Source organism: Salvelinus alpinus, chromosome 34 (genome assembly GCF_045679555.1).
Source record: "Salvelinus alpinus chromosome 34, SLU_Salpinus.1, whole genome shotgun sequence".
Classification (NCBI taxonomy): domain Eukaryota; kingdom Metazoa; phylum Chordata; class Actinopteri; order Salmoniformes; family Salmonidae; genus Salvelinus; species Salvelinus alpinus.
In genome coordinates, this window is record NC_092119.1 from 12,115,467 (window position 1) to 12,137,433 (window position 21,967).

A 21,967-nucleotide genomic window follows, 5' to 3' on the forward strand; every position below is an offset into this window, starting at 1 on the left:
TTTTTTGTAACACCGGATAACATAATCAATATCTCTTTAGGAATGTTTATAGGAAGGGCTTACCATTGTAATGTTTTATAGTGTTATATCTATGCATACCATGCATTACGTCCACATGGTCTAGTAACTTGTCCGAGTGCTATCCTATGATAGTAATAATGGTAGATGGTGCATTATTTAGGTGGCTAACGTGGCGCTTAACCCAGTTAGAGTGCCATCAGTGGGATTATTGACGATTGCAGGGAGACATGAGATGCCTCTACTCCCAATGTCAATAATGTAAGTAGCAGGGATCTCTCCAAAGGCTGGCGTACGTGTTAATTAAAGACACCGCATCAAGCCATTAAGCTTGTTTGTGTCCCAAATAGTGCCCTATTCCCTACATAGTGCACTCATTTTAAGTGCACTATATTGGGAATAGGGTGCATCCCCTGAGATGGGCTGAGCAGGAAATCATAGCAGCTCCCCTCCAATCCACTCACACAGCGAGCGGAGACATGCCAGATACTAATGTAATGAATCAGAAAATATGCAGTTCTACTACTTAAAGACAGACTGAGTGTTGTCCAGGGTCATGCCAAGGTTCTTTGTAATCTGGGAAGGCGACACTGGGAAGTTGTCAACTGTGATGGAGAGGTCTTTGAGAGGGCATGCGTTCCCCAGGAGGAACAGCATCTCCATCCTGTCGAGGTTGAGCTTAAGGTGGTGGGCCAACATCCAAGTTGAGATATCTGCCAGGCACGCAGAGATGCGTGTTGCTACCTGGGTGTCAGAAGTGGGGGAAGGAGAAAAGTAGTTGAGTGTCATCCGCATAGCAATGATAGGAGAGACCATGTGAGGATCTCGGAGCCGAGTCACTTGGTGTATTGAGAGAAGAGGGCCTAGAACCGAGCCCTGAGGGACATCAGTAGTAAGAGTGCATGGTGCAGACACAGATCCTCTCCATGTCACCTGGTAGGAGTGGCCTGGCAGGTAGGATGCAGTCCAATTGTGTGCATAGCCTGAGACGCCCAGCCCTGAAAGGGTAGAGAGGAGGATCTGATGGTTCACGGTGTCAAAGGCAGTGGATGGATCTAGGAGGATAAGAACAGAGGAGCGAGAGTCAGCTATCGCAGTAAGGAGAGTCTCCGTGACACAGAGAAGAGCAGTCTCGGTTGAGTGACTTGTCTTGAAGCCTGACTGGTTAGGGTCAAGAACATTGTTCTGAGAGAGATAACGAGAAAGTTGATCAGAAACAGCACACTCAAGTGTTTTGAAAAGAAAAGAAAGGGATACACGTCTATCTATAGTTTTTGACGTCTGATGAGTTGAGTGTTGGTTTCTTGAGGAGGGGAGCGACTTGGCCATTCTGAAGTCAGATGGGACACAGCTAGTGGTCAGAGCTGAGTTGATGAGGGAAGTGAATAATGGGAGAAGGTCTCCAGAGATGGTCTGGAGAAGGGAGGAGGAGATGGGGCAGGTTGCCGGGCGGCCAGACCTCACTAGTCACAGGATGTCGTCTGGAGAGAGAGGGGAGAAAGAAGTCAAGCCGTTGGGTAGTTCTGTGAGACCAGTGGACTCAATATGTTGAATGAATGAGTAGCGGATGTTGTCAACCTTCTTTTCAAAGTGGTTGACAAAGTCGTCCGCATAGAAGGAGGAGGGAGAGGGGTTGGAGGATTAAGGAGGGAGGAGAAGGTGGGAAATTGTTTCCTAGAGTTAGAGGTGTAGAAAGTGGTTTTAGCAGTGGATACAGGGGAGAAGAAGGCAGAGAGGAGGGAGTGAAAGGATGATAGGTCCTCAGAAAGTTTTGTTATCGAACAATTTGACTCAGGTGTCCCTTTTCTGTAAGGTTGAGAATCCCTTTTCTGTAAGGTTGCAATGAGACACTCAGCCACGGAGCAGGAGGGAAGGGCCTGAAGGGAGGAACGGGGAGAGTGCGAGTCATAGGATGTGGAATGGGAGGAGAGTAGGGTTGAAGAGGCAGAATCAGGAGACAGGAGGGAGAAGGATTCAGCAGAAAGGAGAAATGATAGGATAGAAGAGAAGAGAGTAGTGGGAGCGAGAGAGCGAAGATTGCGATGACACATGACTATCTCGGAAGGGGCTGAGTGGTTAGGGTTCGAGAAAAAAAAGGAATCGAAGGCAGACGTCTGGAGGTCGCCAAGTACGAAGAGCAGTGAGACACCCTCAGGAAATTAGATTATCAAGTGGTCAAGCTCATTGAGGAACACTCCAAGGGCACCTGGTGGGTGATAGATGACAATAATGTTCAGCTTGAGTGGACAAGTGACAGTGACAGCATGGAATTCAAATGAGGAGATGGACAGGGAAAATCTCCACTTTGGAGAAATAAGTAGATCTGTGCCACCATCACAATGACCAGATGCTCTCAGACTAAAAGAGAAAACGTAGTCAGATGAAGAAAGAGCAGCTGGAGTAGAAGTGTTCCCCCGTGGTGATCCATTTCTCCTTCAGGTAAAAAAAGTAAAGTGACTGAAAGGTACCATAGACTGAGATAAAGTCGACTTTAATGACCGTAGATCGATAGTTCCAAATGCTGCCAGAGACGCGTAATTCTACATGTGTTTTGCATTCAGGGTACACTAAATTAGAAGGGTTGCAGCCAAGGGGTGGGGAGAGTCTGTAAAGCCTACAAGTATTTAAAAATAAATAAAAATTGCCAAAGCTACAAAAAGAGCAAAACTGAGATCTGAAAATAACTAGGTAAGATACTCAAGTGAGAGAGTCTTTCTCTCTTTCCTTCCTCGAACCACTCCACAGAACAACTCGGCAGAACCATCTTTGATTCAGCGATGGTCTTAGTTTGTGACACGACCGGTACTTACAGCTGACGCTGAGAAACCAAGGGAGACTGACGTACTAACAGTAATTGCTAATTGCCTAGCAGAGGTGGAGAGCACACCTCCCTGTACTAATTGCTGATTGCCTAGGAGATGTGAAACTACCTCCAATACAGCCACTGATTACGAAAACAAGTCACAAATTGCCCTGCCCCTTGATCCTGGTTGACGTGTCAACAACTATCTGCAAATGATGAGCAGTCAGCAGTTCACACACCATGTAGGCCACTGGGAAGACAGGCAGCACTTAAAGTAGATGGCTCTAGCTAGCAAAAAGACAGTACTAGACAACAGATAAAGACCAAAAATTACACTTATCACTCCTGGAGATATCAGGAGTCCTCTAGCTAAAGAATGAATCTCAGCAAGGTTTAAGATAGTTTAGCCAACAACAATGGCACACAAGCAAAAAATCAACACTGTCAGAAATCTTAAAGTAAATGATGTCACATCGTTGTTCAGTGATGACAATAGTTTGTCTAATGATCATAATGCATTTTTTTAAATGTATTTGATGATGTGTTCTGACTATCTTGGTAAAAGTGTTATTCTGTCATTTATATATTCAAATAGCTACAGTCTTCTTAAAAACTGAACATGTGTCAGATAGAACCTTTTTGTTGAACCCAGATTGACTTTTCAGAGCCATAAGGTTCTATCTGCTATTGCACCCCCAAAAATATGAATTTACAAATGTCTCAGGATGTCTCAGGATACTTTATGTACCTTTATGGTGAGGACTTTAATGGGTTATGAAAAAATTATGTCCCACAAAACAGTTCTGAGATCTGTGATGCTCAATATCTATGAAAAATGATGCTAAATATCTCATAACTATGCTTAGTGCAGATAGAACCTTATTGTCCCAAGGTCACAAAATCTTTGTCTATTCATTGAGACTACCGGACAGCACTTTTCATTATTTTGTCTCCAACAGATTTTGATTATGTAATAATTCATTTAACATCAAATTCAAAAGGCAATCTTCATAACTCAATTATCAATTTCAAACAATTTTGACATACCAAAAGACCAGCAGGCCTATGCTAGTAATAGTCACTTGATGCCCCATTTCTGGTGATCATGCACAGCAAACAGTTAATATTGTTGATCCCCTACATTTTTTTGCACCTGCGTATTTATTTATGTCCTCTCTCCCTACAATCCTCTCTCCCTACAATCCTCTCTCCCTACATTTTGACGTTTGCGCTGCACCGATTCTATAGCTGTACAGCAAATCAACAATCTGGTTGCCAGCTCAATTCTTCTCAAACTCTCTCTCTCTCTCCCTCTCTCAATTTCAATTTAAGGTGCTATATTGGCAAGGGAAACATGTTTACATTGCCAAAGCAAGTGAAATAGATAATAAACAAAAGTTCCAAAAGAATAAAGACATTTCAAATGTCATATTATATATATATATACAGTGTTGTAACAATGTGCAAATAGTTGAAGTATGAAAGGAAAAATAAATAAACAGATAAATATAGGTTATATTTACTACAGGTATGGTATTTGTGCTCCACTGGTTACCCTTTTCTTGTGGCAACAGGTCACAAATCTTGCTGCTGTGATTGCACACTGGTATTTCACCTAATAGATATGGGAGTTTATTGAAATTGGATTTGTTTTCAAATTCTTTGTGGGTCTGTGTAATCTGATGGGAAATATGTGTCTCTAATATGGTCATACATTTGGCAGGAGGTTAAGAAGTGCAGCTCAGTTTCCACCTCATGTTGTGGGCAGTGTGCACATAGCATGTCTTCTCTTGAGAGCCAGGTCTACCTTCAGTGGCCTTTCTCAATAGCAAGGCTACGCTCACTGAATCTGTACATAGTCAAAGATTTCCTTCGTTTTGGCTCAGTCACTGTCTACTCTCTATTTAGAGCCAAATAGCATTCTAGTTTGCTCAGTTTTTTGTAAAATTCTTTCCAATATGTCAAGTCATTATCTTTTTGTTTTCTCGTGATGTGGTTGGATCTAATTGTGTTGCTGTCCTGGGGCTCTGTCACAACTTCTACCGAAGTCGGCCCCTCTCCTTGTTAGGGCGGCGTTCGGCGATCGACGTCACCAGCTTTCTAGCCATCGCCGCTCCATTTTTTATATATCCATTTGTCTTGTCTTGTTTCCATACACACCTGGTTTTCATTTCCCCAATTAAGCTACTTGTATTTAACCCTCTGTTTCCCATCATGTTTTGTGTGTAATTGTTTTCATGTTATGTGGTGTTAGTTTACGCGCTCTACTTTTATGTTACGTTTTTTGAGCGTGTTTGATTTATGTAGTGCTCTCGTTTTTTGGAACTATAATAAAAGTGCGCCTGTTCATTATAATCTGCTCTCCTGCACTTGACTTCACCTCCAATACACCATCCTTCACCTCCAATACACCATCCTTCTGTAAAAAAAAGGCGACTAAATTACCACCTCATTGACGTGGGGATTGTGCGATAAATCTCCTGGCAGACGCTGCGCTTCCCAGGAGTCACGTGTATCCCCTGTCGCAAGCGGAGATGGTGGCTATGGATACATATGTCTCTGAATCCCTGCGTCAGGGGTACATTCGGCCCTCTACTTCACCCGCCTCCTCGAGTTCCTTTTTTGTGAAGAAGAAGGATGGAGGTTTACGCCCGTGCATTGACTATAGAGGTCTCAATCAAATCACGGTGAAGTATAGTTACCCGCTACCTCTTATCGCCACGGCGATTGAGTCAATGCATGGGGCGCGCTTCTTCACGAAACTGGATCTCAGGAGTGCGTATAACCTGGTGCGTATCCGGGAGGGAGACGAGTGGAAGACAGCGTTCAGTACCACCACAGGGCATTATGAGTACCTAGTCATGCCGCACGGGTTGATGAATGCTCCATTAGTTTTCCAATCCTTTGTAGACGAGATTTTCAGGGACCTGCACGGGCAGGGTGTAGTGGTGTATATCGATGACATTCTGATTTAATCCGCTACACGCGCCGAGCATGTGTCCTTGGTGCACAAGGTACTTGGACGACTGTTGGAGCATGACCTGTACGTCAAGGCTGAGAAATGCCTGTTCTTTCAGCAGGTCGTCTCCTTGCTAGGGTATCGCATTTCCACATCAGGGGTGGAGATGGAGAGTGACCGCATTGCACCCGTGCATAATTGGCCGACTCCCACCACGGTAAAGGAGGTGCAGCAATTTTTAGGGTTTGCCAATTACTACCGGAGATTTATCCGTGGTTTGGCCAGGTTGCTGCGCCCATTACCTCACTGCTGAAGGGGGGTCCTGTAAGGTTGCGGTGGTCGGCTGAGGCGGACAGGGCTTTTGGGAAACTAAGAGCTCTGTTTACTTCAGCTCCAGTACTGGCCCATCCGGATCCCTCTTTGGTATTCATAGTGGAGGTGGACGCGTTCGAGGCTGGGATATGAGCCGTGTTCTCACAGCGCTCGGGCACGCCAGGGATCGGTCGGACGGTGCGCTGTCTGACTGGGAAGTACTGGTGGCCCACTTTGGCTAAGAACGTGAGGGTTTATGTCTCGTCCTGTTCGGTGTGTGCCCAGTGTAAGGCTCCGAGACACCTGCCCAGAGGTAAGTTACATCCCTTACCCATTCCACAACAACCTTGGTCACATCTGTCAGTGGATTTCCTAACGGATCTTCCCCCCTCACAGGGAAATACCACGATCCTGGTCGTTGTGGATCGTTTTTCTAAGTCCTGTCGTCTCCTCCCTCTGCCTGGTCTCCCTACGGCCCTACAGACTGCGGTTACCCTGTTTATACACATCGTCCGGCACTCCGTTGTGCCTGAAGATATAGTGTCTGATCGGGGTCCCCAGTTCACGTCGAGAGTTTGGAAGGCGTTCATGGAACGTCTGGGGGTATCGATTAGCCTTACCTCAGGTTTTCACCCCGAGAGTAACGGGCAGGTAGAGAGTCAACCAGGATGTGTGCAGGTTTCTGTCGTCCTATTGCCAGGACCGGCCGGGGGAGTGGGCAGCGTTTGTGCCCTGGGCCGAGATGGCACAGAACTTGCTTAGCCACTCCTCCACTAACCTCTCCCCCTTTCAGTGTGTATTGGGGTACCGGCCGGTTCTGGCACCGTGGCATCAGGGTCAGACCGAGACTCCTGCGGTGAACGACTGGTTTAGGCGTGCGGAGGAGACATGGGAAGCCACCCGTGTCCATCTCCAGGGAGCCGTGTGTCGCCAGAAAGCCAGCGCGGCCCGTCACCGCAGTGAGACCCCGGTGTTCGCACACAGAATATTTTTGCTGAGGGCTACATGCAGGATCTCAGTTTGGTGTTTGTCCCATTTTGTGAAATCTTGGTTGGTGTGCAGACCCCAGACCTCACAACCATAAAGGGCAATGGGTTCTATAACTGATTCAAGTATTTTTAGCCAGATCCTAATTTGTATGTCAAATGTAATTTTCCTTTTGATTGCATAGAAGGCCCTCTTGCCGTGTCTCTCAGATCATTCACAGTGTTGAGGAAGTTAACCGAGGGTCTGATGTTTAGGCCGTGGTATGTATCATTATTTTGTGTGCTCTAGGTTAACGGTGTCTAGATGGATTTTGTATTTGTGGTCCTGGCAACTGGACCTTTTTTGGAACACCATTATATTTGTCTGACTGAGATTTACTGTCAGGGCCCAGGTCTGACAGAATCTGTGCAGAAGATCTAGGTGCTGCTGTAGGGCCTCCTTGGTTGGGGACAGAAGCACCAGATCATCAGCATACAGTAGACATTTGACTTCAGATTCTAGTAGGGTGAGGTCGGATGCTGCAGACTGTTGTAGTGCACTCGCCAATTCGTTGATATATATGTTGAATATGGTGAGGCTTAAGCTGCATTCCTGTTTTACACCCCAGCCCTGTGCAAAGAAATGTGTGTATTTTTTGCCAATTTTAACCGCCCAAGTTGTGTTCATGGATTTTATAATGTTGCATGTTTTTCTCCCAACACCACTTTCCATCACTTTCCATCAATTTGTATCGCCGGCCAAATTGATTTGAAAGCTTTTTTGAAATCAACGAAGCATGAGAATACTTTGCCTTTGTTTTGGTTTGTTTGTTTTTCAATTAGGGTGTGCAGGGTGAATACGTGGTCTGTCATACGGTTATTTGGTAAAAAGCCAATTTGACATTTGCTCACTACATTATTTTCTGCTGTTAACGATAATGCAATGGTTGCTGTTGACGCATATCCCCCGGTAGTTATTGGGGTCATCAGTCCTTGGTTCCAAATATTGGGGATGATGCCAGAGCTGAGAATGATTTTAAAAGTTTAAGTATAGCCAATTGGAATTTGTGGTCTGTATGTTTTATTATTTAATTTAGGATAATATCAACACCACATGCCTTTTCAGGTTGGTTCAGGCATTTTCTCCTGTAGTTCATTCAGTGTAATTGGAGAATCCTGTGGGTTCTGGTAGTCTTTAATAGTTGATTCTAAGATTTTGTATTTGTTCATGTACTGTATATGTTTGTTCTTCATTATAGAGCCAAAAAGATTGGAGAAGTGGTTTACCCATACATCTCCGTTTTGGATAGATAACTCTTCATGTTGTTGTTTTTTTTAAAGAGTTTTCCAATTTTCCCAGATGTGGTTAGATTCTATAGATTCTTCAATCACATTGAGCTGATTTCTGACGTGCTGTTCCTTCCTTTTCCATAGTGTACTTATGTATTGTTTTGGTGATTCACCATAGTGGAGGCGTATGCTCAGGTTTTCTGGGTCTCTACATTTTCCGTTGGATAGGTTTCTTAGGTTTTTTGCATTCTTCATTAAACCATTTGTCATTGATTTGATAGGGAAGCTGAAAGGTCAAATATACTGTTTAGGTTACCTACTACGAAGTTTACACCTTCACTATTACAGTGAAACCTTTTGTCCAGTAAATTGTCTAAAAGGGATTGAATATGTTGTTGCCTAATTGTTTTTTGGTAGATTTCCACACTACTTTCCTTCCATCTATATAATTTCTTATTTTTTTTCAGTTCCTTTGGCTTTGATGCCTCATGATTGAGTATTGCTCTGTTCAAGTAGACTGATTTTGCTGTGATCTGATAAGGGTGTCAGTGGACTGACTGTGAACGGTCTGAGAGACTTTGGGTTGAGGTCAGTGATAAAGTAGTCTACAGTACTACTGCCAAGATATTAACTATAGGTGTATCCACCATAGGAATCCCTTCAAAGCCTACCATTGACTATGTATAAACCCAGTTTCCGACAGAGCTGCAGGAGTTGTGACCCGTTTTTGTTGGTTATGTTGCCATAGTTGTGTCTAGGGGGGCATATGGGGAGGGAATGCTGTCACCTCCAGGTAAGTGTTTGTCCCCCTGTGTGCTGAGGGTGTCGGGTTCTTGTCCAGTTCTGGCATTTAGGTCACCACAGACTAGTACATGTCCCTGAGTCTGGAAATTGTTGATCTCCCCCTCTAGGATGGAGAAGCTGTCATCGTTAAAGTATGGGGATTCTATTGTGGGGTAATAGGCAGAACACATTAGGACATTTTTCTCTGTTGAGATAATTTCATTATTAATTTCTAACCAGATATACAATGTTCCTGTTTTGACTAATTTAATAGAGTGGGTTAGGTCTGCTCTATATCAAATTAGCATACCCCCTGAGTCTCTTCCCTGTTTGGTGGATGGAACTACCAGCTCTCTGTAACCTAGAGGGCAACCAGTGGGTACATCTCCTTTATACCATGTTTCTTGTAGGATGACAATGTCTGTATTTCCAATTTATTTTATGAAGTCTGGGTTCCTGCTCTTTAGGCCAAAGCCAGATGACCTCAGCCCTTGTATATTCCAGGATGAGATAGTAAAAGTTTTGTGTTCCATAGTGTCTAGTGTTGTTTTTGTGTGGTTTAAGCCCAGACCATCACAGAAGGTGTTAGCAGAGCATGTTGAGCATCTTAGGTCGCAGGATGGTGCTTGGGCTGGTGTAATAGTGGGGGTTGGTTCTGTTGCTCTGCTCATGGCCTGGTCAAATGTCCTGCTGTCATGTTGAAGGCCTTGCCGCAGGTGCGGGGGGGCATGGGGTGGGAAGAAGGGGCATAGGTCTGATATGGTGGGGTCTATATAGGGAATGGCCAGGGTTTGCTTGGGGTGGTCTTAGCTGGTTGGGGTGTGGCTGGTAATGCTGTGGTCTGGTGTAGGTCCTCTTGGTGTGGGTTTTCTCTGTGCAGGTCCTTCGGGTTTTGCAGGTCTGGGAGGGTTTCTCGCTGGTCTGGGCGGGGTGTCATTTGCTCTGTTGCTCCTGTGTGAGGTGCTGGGGCTACGGTTGAGGGTGACGTCTATCAGGGTCCTGGCAAAATTTGGGATTGCTCTCTGTAGAGGTGGACCTGGTCGTAAAGGCTGTTCAGGGTGGAGTCCAGGGTGGAGTAGTGTGCCAGGTAGGCATTAGGTTTTGAGGCACAGTCTCACGAAATGCTTTCATTCACCCGTTGTATGGTGGCAGGTTGAAAGTATTTTCGCGGTAGTAGGGTGGCGATAACCACTGCATTGGGGAAAGTGGAAGAATTTTTTTCAATCAATCCCTTGAGTGCTGTTGCCACCCTTTCCTGTAGATCATTTGTGCCCATGTGAATTATGATATGGCTGGGGGACCCTAGTCTGTCCTCTGAAACCAGTTCCAGGGCATGCCTAGTGTTTGGTCACCAGAGTTTAGTCACCAGAGTTTAGCCTCTCTCTTTCTCTCTCTCTCTCTCTCTCTCACTCACTCACTCACTCACTCACTCACTCACTCACTCACTCACTCACTCACTCACTCACTCACTCACTCACTCACTCACTCACTCACTCACTCACTCACTCACTCACTCACTCACTCACACACACACACACACACACACACACACACACACACACACACACACACACACACACACACACACACACACACACCACACACACCACACACACCACACACCACACACACCACACACCACACACCACACACCACACACACACACCACACACACACACCACACACACACACCACACACACACACCACACACACACACACACACACCACACACCACACACACACACACACACACACACACACACACACACACACACACACACACACACACACACACACACACACACACACACACACAGTCTATCCAGCTGAAGAGGAGCTATCCAGAGCCAGTGATACTGATTAACATAAACAGAGTTTGGCAAATCATCCACCATGTCGGTGCCAGACTTTCCATAACAATAACATGATATTTTGCATTCTAACTAGAATGTGTTGTGGGACTTAAGTCGCCAAGATGCCTGTCATTAGACTGAGTTTTGCTTGTATAGTGCAGCTTGTTTATCTGTGGCTCTAGTTTTATCCAGAGTTTAGTTCTATCAGGGTCTAGTTCTCTCCTGGTTCCTATCTGGTTCTATCCAGGGTCTTCTTTAGTTAGTTCCAGTTCTTCTCTATATCTATCCTAATGTCACAGCACCTCTTCAGGCATTTTTACATTTGAGTCATTTAGCAGATGCTCTTATCCAGAACTACTTCCAGTAGGGAGTGCATACATTTTCCTTCAGTGGTCCCCCGATCAAGTGCCATGCTCTACCAACTGATCCACTCAGGACAGCTTGGTGAATAGGAGTGGCACCCTGATGCCCAAGTCATCCATTCACAGTTATAGAAAGTCATAACACCTGTATTGAGGCACAAATATTACAGTTTTTTTTTGTAATTAATTTCTAACACATATGATTCTATTTGACTCGAGAATTAATAGCAGATACCAAGTTTGATAAATATGAGGGGTTCCAAATCCTCTCTGAAAGGTGAAGCTCAATTTGTCATGCCGCCTGCAATAACGGTAGTGTTAAGGAAGGAAAGGCTGAGAGAGTGTTGGGTGAGAGCCAAAGTTATGAGTAATGCTCCCTCTAGTCCATTATGTTAAGGATAATAAGCCACATTCTCCCAGCCAAGCATCCTACAACTAACCTCGTCCGCATGGACTCACACACGCGTACACACACACGTACATAGGCGCACACACACGTGTGTACACTCACACACATACACAGACGCACGCATGAATACACACACACAAACATACACAATCTGGTAAGAAGGGACACAGTCTCACTGCGGGGGCTGCAGTTTATCAGAGGAGAGAGGCTCACTGGCAATGGTGTCAAGGTCAAATAAGGTCAAACTGCACTGAAGTTTGGTTGACAACTTTCATAGAAGGGGGAAATAGAGGGTTTGTGTCGATGTCACGTAGGCCTATCTCAGTTAGCAATGTCTCTAAAACTCACACTCAAGTACCCCTTGTTATTATTTACTGTATATTAATTGCAACTAGATTGAATTCACATTAAAAAAATAAAAATAAAATTTGGGGGGGGGATTTTCATTAAATGGGATAAAAAGTAGTCAGTCATGTTTTGATCTGTGCATATTCTCCATATTTTATCTCAGCGGATAGATGCCTTTCAGCTAGACCAGACGTGTCCTTGATTATGATAATTGTCTGAGCATGTTTCTGATTGACTTTCATGATTAGTGACAGTGATTATAAAACCACAGGCCTGTGGTGCTGCAAACTAACTTAAATTGTCCTCTCCTAAGGAAACCATCCGTCAGTAAAGCACAGATACCCCATAATAACGTGGTTTTAGGGCTTAATCAATGCTGGAAGACGCAAGGACAACCCCAGACAGCATTTAACACAGCTTCTCTATTTTCTGCTAACGTTTGAACCTTATTTGCTCAGAACAGAGGAGGCAGTCTATCTCAGGCCAAACACCATTAGGGCTGGGAATCCTATTTCATAATCCAGTGGAGCCCCTTAGATCAATACTTTCCTATGTGTGTGTGTGTGTGTGTGTGTGTGTGTGTGTGTGTGTGTGTGTGTGTGTGTGTGTGTGTGTGTGTGTGTGTGTGTGTGTGTGTGTGTGTGTGTGTGTGTGTGTGTGTGTGTGTGTGTGTGTGTGTGTGTGTGTGTGTGTGTGTGTGTGTGTGTGTGCATACTCAATCTTTATACCTCTGGCTCAGGAAGCTGGGAGACCATCATTCAGGGGTCCCTTACTCATTAGAAACAGCCCCCAGTGTGTGTGTGTGTGTGTGTGTGTTCATTTAATGGAAGCTGACCATGCTAATGACCATGAGGAATGGAGCCCAAATGTTCCTGTGAGCTGGGCACCAAAATATCCAGTTATTGCAGCCCAAATGTTCCTGTGAGCTGGGAACCATTAAAGCCAGCTGCTGCAGCCAGGCATTATGGACTGATTTCAGGGATAGTCCACTACTATTGTTTTCTGCACATTGCCAAAACCTCCATAGTTATTAGTCAGTTACCAGATTGAACCTCTGCTCCCTCATCCTGTTCTAAGCTGTCTAAAAACCATAAGCGAAGCCACAGCAGGAACCAAAACTGCCAACTAGCCACTCAAATGGCATCCTAGTCACTAGAATTTGTGCACTAGGCACTATGGCTCTATTCGGTATACAGCCAACCAGCGACCCCAGCCATTTTGGTAAATCTCTTCAAATCTCTTCAACTCTCCCAAGGGAACTTATCACAATGTATGTTCAATCGATCCCTTCCCTCCTTTCCTGCCCCGTTCCTAAGCATCTTCTCTCTCATCGTGAGGAATGTGTTAAATATGGTGTGTTCTGTTTCACCCTCTGGTACTAAGAAAGACCCTGTGTCCCAAAAGGCACTACTTTGGACCAGAGTCTGAAAGTAGTGCACTATTTACATTTTACATTTAAGTCATTTAGCAGACGCTCTTATCCAGAGCGACTTACAAATAGGGAATAGGGTGTCAGTTGGGAGGCACCCACAGTGTCAACCGTGTTATGTCTCACCCTGCGGTGACCCTCTGGTACTGAGAGAATCAGGCTGTCAAGTAAACAGTGGCCGGCCTATTAGTTGTCTGGCCAGCACAGCTACTGTGGTTCAAGGATGACCATGGGCAACCGAGGTGATTACTTAAACATTTAATATACAGAGTCGATAGGCTAAAGACTCCAAGATTAAACTGCAATGTGAGATTCCCATGTGCTGTGGTTGTGGTAATAACCATACAAGTATAGCGCATTGGAATGCTATTTGATTGATATACGACCAACTTCACAGATAAGTATTTTACTTATAGTAAGTAATATGTGTTTAAACTAGATTATTTTGATTTAAATAGTAGTCAACCTGTACTAGAATCTTTCTGGGCCATGTCTCACCCACCAAAACATAAAACACATCTTAAAACTCAACGCAATGGTCCTTGAAAACACTCAGTCTAAGCACACCCTCTGTAAGCATAGCGTACAATTGATCAATTGTAAGTAAGTATGCCATGGAAAGGGAGAATATAAAACTCTCAACTGATAGTTGCTCCCAGGCATTTATGACTGAAGAATAATGACTGTCTGTGCTTCCCTTGGTCCAGAAAATAGCCCTTGACACTATAACGTTCAAACTAGAAACAAACCTAAGCAAATAAGACAGTGGATCAATCAAGGACATAAAGCTTCAGTTGATAGACGCTCCAAGGCATAAACGATTGAGGAGAGGTGGTCGCCACTGTGTGGATACAGAACGTGAGAGACTTTGTTGGTTCAGAAACTGGTTACTGAGCTAAATTACTGGTTTAACACATTCACCAAGAGCTAAAATCTTACTTGAGATATGCATGAAGAACTAACATTTCTGTGGAAATGATTACATTAACAGCAATGCATGATTTATGAAAGTTAGATAACGTTCACATTCATCCCTCAATGTCTCCTCCACACTAGGACCATGGAAGACCTGGACATTTTATTTAACCTTTAATTAACTAGGAAGTCAGTTAAGAACAAATAATTATTTACATTGACGGCCTACACCGGCGACGCTGGGCCAATTGTGTGCCGCCCTATGGTACTCCCAATCACAGCAGGATGTGATACAGCCTGGATTCAAACCAGGAACTGTAGTGACACCTCTTGCACTGAGATGCAGTGCCTTAGACCACTGCGCCACTCGGGAGCCCACGTATACGCACATACACTATAGTGTATGTATACACTATCTTCAAATACTGTATGTCCTCAAAAAAGTATCTCACTCATGGACACTGGACTCCCCAGAGAGGGAGTGTTTGTTTGGTAGTTGAACTCTTTTATGGATGACCACATAACTGGAGGGCACAGAAGTGTGAGTCTAAAGGCTGATTACTGTCTCCACCAGGTCCACCAGGATCATAGGTTAGAGGTCAGAGGTCATTTAGAGCGGTATACTATCTATAGGCCTCTTTTAGAATCACAGTAGAGTATGTGTACATATACACACACACACACACACACACACACACACACACACACACACACACACACACACACACACACACACACACACACACACACACACACACACACACACACACACACACACACACACACACACACACACACACACACAACACAAGACTAATGAGGACAACAGCAGAAACCTGGCCCGGTTCTGTACTGGTTCATGTAATTGCATCCTTCAGTAGAAAAGGTGTCAGAGAGCAGAAGAGGACTACTAGTATGTGTGCCCTTCAATGTGGGTAGAGTCTGGCCAAGGTATCAATTGTGAATGAAGAAGTTCTGCCTTACAACATGTCCATTGACCTTTAATTAGATGAGTCTTGGTAAATAGATTATAAAATAGAAGCTTCATGAAACCGAATGTCAGAGGTTGAATGAATGTCTGAGGATGAGGGATGCAACTTACTACAGTACTCTATATGGTTTTGGAATGTTAGAGATATTAAAGAAACCCCTCAATGTTCTACATCCCCTTAACAAGTGATTTGATATGGGACACAATACTTTTTGTAACAAACAAATTGCAGTATCATCTCCCCAGACTTGGTTCTCAAGGGTAACCTTCAGTGTTTCAGACTTTTCTTAATTATTCAGCCTACACATGTAAAGTCTGCTCCAAATTTGTGAAATCTGAAGAGACATGTTGATGGAAAATAACTCAAAGCATCATTATAGCTTCTCTACATTATTTGTATATTTCTCCCAGAGAAGACAGTAGCATCATGGATCAAATCTCTAAAAATGATTTCCTATTATCGTAGAAGTCAGGAACATTCTGAGATCAGATGTGAAGTGAATTGTGAGGTAAAAGAAGAAAAGAAAAAACAATACGACAAAAATAAATCATCAAATACCAGGCAATAGTTTTTTTCAACAACAATTCAATGTCAATTGTATGTATATACAGTACAGTACACGTTTGTGCAAAAACATGGATTCGAAAGACATTACATTATGAGCGGATCATTTCAAGGCACATATAATGTAATACCATAACATCATTTTTTGTTGAACAAAAACTGAAATAGTTGCTTTCCATCTTTCTGGACAGACATGCTTGTTCCAGTTAACTCTGCTATGTGTTTAACACCCATCTTTCATTCTCAACCATCACAAACAAAATTCCTTACGCTGTAATTCTACTTAATGGAAAGCGTAAGATGCAAACGTATGACTTGTGCATGATTTGCAGAGTCAAGTCCATAAAAATAAAAAAATCTTTCAACAGCTTGGGAAACAATCAAAAGGTTCAACAAAGCTTGATTACTTCTACCGTTTCATAAACTCTATATCCAAGTTGTGGTAAGTGACCAGTGGCCAATAACATAGGAGTGGGTTGTTATTGAGAGAAATACTTGGATCAGGGCTTGTATTCGTAAAGCATTCCAGAGTAGGAGAGGTGAACTAGAATCAGGTCCCTCCTGTCCATTGAATTCTTATTCAATATGATCTAAAAGGCTAAACTGATCCTAGATCAGCACTCCAAACCCAGGAGTCCGTGCAGCTTTTAGACCAACAGATCTCTCTGTTGTTTGTTGTTGTTGTGATATGTGAAGACGAGAGAGATGTCACTCACTGCAGCAGGACGATATCGGTAGAATCTCTGTTCAGCACTAAGCAATGTCCAAGAAATGAATGTAATGACTAATTGACCATCATGAAAAACTCTGCCCTCTTGTGGTATATTTGAATGCACAGATTCTGCTCACTCTCTCTCTCCCTCTCTCTCTCTCTCCACCCCGTCTCACTCTCTCTGTTTCTCTCTCTCTCTTTCTCACTCCCTCCCTCCTTCCCTCTGTCCCTCCCATCCTCTCTCTCTCAAATCCTTACCGTGAGACAATATTTCTATCCAAATATAATTTCCTGAATGGCTGGTTTTATATTGGTTCTCTCTGTCACATTGAGTTGACACAGCAAGTCTAATTTACATAACCCCCAATTATTTCAATTCCCATTGCGAAAACATGGGATAGCCATATCTGTTATGGACACTGTGCTTGTTAGATTCATCACTGGCGAGGCAAATTTTGTAGCAATGAGTACACTGTCTGGCTATCACATAACTTCAAAATGGCCCAGTGGTTATGGAGCTCAAATCAGAACAAAACTGAATATAAAATGGCCCAGTGGTTATGGAGCTCAAATAAGAACCAAACTGAATATAAAATGGCCCCGCGGTTATGGAGCTCAAATCAGAACCAAACTGAATATAAAATGGCCCAGCGGTTATGGAGCTCAAATCAGAACCAAACTTTATATAAAATGATGAGAGAACTCTGATTGGACAAATCTGTCTGCACAGAACCGAGTAACATAACTTCAAGAAACCAATAACTTATAAATCAATTAGCATTTTAACTAAGGGAATATAAAAGGTAGCTGAATTCAACATTATAGTCCAGCTGGTGTATAAATTACATTGTAGACACAGGGGTCTATGAAATATATACTGTACAGGGTACTGTATGTAGTTAAGTGTATGTTTTAATACAAAGGGGGTTCTATAACACTCTGTTGTGCAAAACCATCATGCACGGCAAAAGTCTGTGTCTGCTTGAACATTGTTCTTGCAGTATACTGTGCTATTGTTCCCCACAGGGAAGTCTCTGAAGCCTATGCCCCCATTAGGGGTATACATGGGCTGTATGCGGTAGTCTCCCTTCAGGAGCTGCTCGTTGTTCAGGGACACTATCTGGAAGCTGGTCTCAGTCATTTCCAGTATAGAGTTATCCTTTTTGGTCCCTGCCTCTCCATAGTCATCTTTTCTCCTGCCCTTGTTGTATTTCCAATTGGTCGAGGACGACCGGTCCTTCTTGTGCATATGCCAGCAGAATATGCTGAGGAGAAGCACCAGGACAACAATCACAGCGCCTCCAATGAGGCCAGCCAGGAGGAAGGGAGAGCTGGGGTCCTGCTGGGTGGCCTGCTCCGGCCACAATGGACCTTTATTATTATCTGGACCATAGGAGACCGGCTTAGTCACAGCCTCTGAACACACTGTATCATCCTTGGGCCGGTAGTTATTGAACGCGTCTAAGGGGATGACACAGATCCGGTAGGTGGATTTAGGCTCGAGGTTGGCCAACCGTATGCCCCGGTGTTCCCCTCCCACCATCCTATCCCGGACCGTGTCTCCAGACAGGCTGGGACCCATCTTGGCCCAGGTGACCTTGTAGGCTGTGACAGGGAAGGAGGCCACCCAGCTGACGTGGATGGCTGAACCGTTGAGTATGGTGAACTTGATTTGCAGGTTCTCCCGCTCTGGGTCCAGGGGTGGCAGGTTAGTCCTCTGTTCCCCGTCTCTGGGAGGGGACGAGGAGAAGAGAGGGGGGTGATGTGTGGGTGAGGAGGGGAGCTTGGAGGGGGGAGAGAGGGAGTGCATGTCTGATGGGGAGTCTGTCGAGGAGGGAGGGGAGCGGGAGGTGAGGCCTGGTGAGGTGGGGGGCAGGTTGATGGGCGGCGGGGCAGTCGTGGTGCTGTGAGGGCACTGGATCAGCTCAGTGTTCAGCTCTCTGATTACCATGCCACGGACCCTCTCAGGCTTCTGGCACATGAAGCCGCGCACGTTGAGGGAGGTTGGCAGGGACTTTAACCACAGTATGACCCAGTTAATGCTGCAGTCACACAGCCAAAGGTTGTTCCGAACAGTGAGCTGTCTGAGGCTGACGAGGCCCTCAAAGACCCCCTGTGTCAAGGACTGCAGCTGGTTGTTGGAAATATCCAGCCTCTCTAGCCTTCTCAGTCCCTCGAAGGACGTCACAGGGATCTCATTCATCTGATTATCCTGAAAGTTCAGCTTCACCAGAACGTCCCCCGGGAGCAGCGGGGGCGGGTAGGTGAGGGAGTTTCGTGCCAGCGACAGCTCCCGGAGCATTACCAGGTCCTGGAAGGTTCCAGGCGCCACACCTTCGTCTGTCAGCAGGTTCCCATCCAGCAGGAGGCGCTCTAACCTCGTCACATTCCTGAACGCCTCCTCTGCGATAACCGCGATCCGGTTCTCGTCCAATCGCAGCTCTTTGAGATCTTCCGGTAAACCAATAGGAACGCTGCTCAGGTGATTCTTTGTAAGGAAGAGCATCTTGAGGCTGATGGCCTCTCTGAACGCCCCTTCTTCCACCCCAACCGTGGAGATGGAGTTATCGTCCAGATGTAGCTCCTCCAGCCACAGCAGCTGGGCCAGTGCGGCCCGGGAGATAGTCTGGATATTGTTCTCCTGCAGGTGCAGCACCCGAACATTCTTGGGCAGGTTGATGGGGAACTCGTCAAGCTGGTTGCCGTAGAGATAGACATTCTCCACGGAGGCTACGTGGTAAAACTCCAAGGGGAAGCCGGCGTTGTTTATCTGATTGTTGTGGAGGTAGAGGGTCTTGTAGCCCTCTCCGATCCCTAGAGGCACCGAGGTCAGGCTCCTCTCATTGCAGTAAACAAAGGTCCTGTCACAGCGGCACTCCTCTGGGCAGCTGGACCCGGACGCTCGGGAGAACTGCATGTGCAGGCCCAGCAGTATGGGTATCCACGGCCTGAGGAAAGAGACCCAGTCCTTATTCCACACACGCCCTGACTGATGGAGCTCCATTATTAACAATATGACATACAGACGATTTGTCGTAAGAAAAACTACAAATTCCAACAAACAACCACCACAACAAAAAAAGGAACAAAAACAATAAAAATCCAAAGAGGAAAAAATGTTCTGTAACAAGCTGTGTCTGCTTAGTTCCCTGCCCCAGCAGGAAGCAGTGTCGGAGCGGCGGCAGCAGCACTGCTGGAGGAGGCCTCTGGTGGTAATCCCTCAGTAATTGCCTGTCCTAAGCCTCCCAACACAAGAGCAATGGTCTCATTAAGCAATGCGCCTCCTTCGCCGGCCTCCATCCACGCTCGCTCGCTATGGGGACGACAGAAAAGCTCATCACATTTTCACTCTCAGTCAGCCGCTGCGGAGCTCTGTGAGGGCCAATTTAAAATGGTGGCTACCAGAGAGCCGTGTAACGTACACTCAGGGTTATCATTGGAGAGCCCTCCCTCCTCCTTCTCTTCCTCTCTTTCAGTCTCTCTCTTGCTGTTTCTCTCTTTTGCTTCACACACGGCTGGGCACAGACTGATGCAGCCTCCGTTGGACTTGAAATTTGGATCCAGAGGCCTATTTCAAAGAGACAAATAGAGAAATCAGTGGGCTGTTCTTTCTTAGAATGCTTGTGTTTCCTCTATATAAACAGAAAGGAATACTTTCACTTGAATAACTCAAAGACAAAGTGAAGAGTTGTCAATTGGAGAGAACAGACTGGTGCATGGTAATGAGTTTGACTCTTATTTCATATTCCTCACCAGACATGTACTGCAGCAGTGGATATTATTTTTAAAAGTTGAACCATGCTCTTGTTGTAAAAAATAATTAGATATCACTTACATTACAGTGTTCTTACAGTGTAATTACATTAGAATGAACAATGTAAGAAGTATTGTAACTCATAATTACATAGTTGTAAAAATGAAGTATATATGAAAATTTCAGTAAAGCATTGTGGGTTTAATCCATGTCAAAATCAACAATGGAAACATAATCGTGTGGAGTTGCACAATATCAATGTGCAGGTTGTACTTTTTTTTAAACTTCAGCATGTGTTGAAGCTGACAGGAAATGCTGAATGAAATCAACACAGAGAGAGAAATAAATACATAGAAAAACAAATGCATACATAAATGAATAAATAGATCAATAAATAAAGTAAATTGAGTCAGGAATAAAGACGAGCTGGCAAATGTCTTATGAGCGCTGAGTCGTGAAGTGAGTGATGCTGAAGAGATCACTGGCTCTGTGCACTCAAACTTGTAGAGGGCATTGAGGTGTTTAATCTGTCAAATGCCGCGGTGATGGACAGAGCTCTGCTCCACTGCACTCACAGGAAGCACAGAGCAGTCCTCCAATGGTAATGAGGAAGAGAGAGAGAGAAAGAGAGGGAGAGAGGGAGAGAGAGAGGGAGAGAGAGAGAGCGAGAGAGAGAGAGGGGAGAGAGGGAGAGATAGAGAGAGAGAGAGAGGGAGAGAGAGAGAGAGAGAGAGAGAGAGAGAGAGAGAGAGAGAGAGAGAGAGAGAGAGAGAGAGAGAGAGAGAGAGAGAGAGAGAGAGAGAGAGAGAGAGAGAGAGATGCACATGACATGAAGAATGACATTTTATAACACAGCTCTTACACAGAGAGAGAGAGAGAAAGAGAGGGAGAGAGCGAGAGATGCACATGACATGAAGAATGACATTTTATAACACAGCTCTTACACAGAGAGAGAGAGAGAGATACACAGAACCATCAGTAAAAACAGTTCTATTTAAATAAAAAAAAGTGTGATTCAGTTGTTTTCGTTAGAGGGGGAAGAGCAACTTGCAACTGAAGCTAAAGCTGGACATGATGAACATGGGCTGTCAACAGAGATAAAACTGGACAAATGTCTACTGTTCGGAGGGAAACTAAGATCGATGTGGACTACTACTTCTCTGAAGGAAGAGGTGCTGAATGCACAAGGTCACAAGACAAGACACAATACTCCAGTGAAGTTGAATGCCCTAAATATGCAGTTAATGATGATTATGCTTTAAAACATACAATGGAGAGTTGACATCTTTAATTAGCTTGTTATGCAAATAAAAGAGAGTGTAAGAGAATACATGAAAGTGGGCCAATACAGTTTGTATTCAAGCAGTCACAAATAAACTTGCAACCCACCTCCCATAATTGACAATATCACCACTATGCAACCTCAGACAGTATCCATTTTTAAAGCTGTTCGGACTGATCTTCAGATATGACCACATTAATTAATTATAAAGGTAGT

The 21,967-nt window shown here is 44.6% G+C and overlaps 1 protein-coding gene across 2 annotated transcripts in view; it reads right to left on the reverse strand.

The window, feature by feature from the left end:
- Positions 1–15,432: 15,432 nt before the first annotated feature.
- Positions 15,433–21,967, reverse strand: part of LOC139563633 (leucine-rich repeat transmembrane protein FLRT2-like) — a 47,232-nt gene continuing 40,697 nt past the window's right edge. Inside the window, exons 2-3 of one of the 2 annotated variants that reach the window (XM_071382470.1) lie at positions 20,138–20,283; positions 15,433–20,028 (exon numbers count right to left, since the gene is read on the reverse strand). In XM_071382470.1, the coding sequence (XP_071238571.1) occupies positions 17,671–19,719 (2,049 nt within the window). In that variant the 5' untranslated portion in view covers positions 19,720–20,028; positions 20,138–20,283 and the 3' untranslated portion in view covers positions 15,433–17,670. Of the gene's footprint in view, positions 20,284–21,967 lie in introns of both variants that reach the window. The other variant, XM_071382471.1, reaches the window with a different exon arrangement.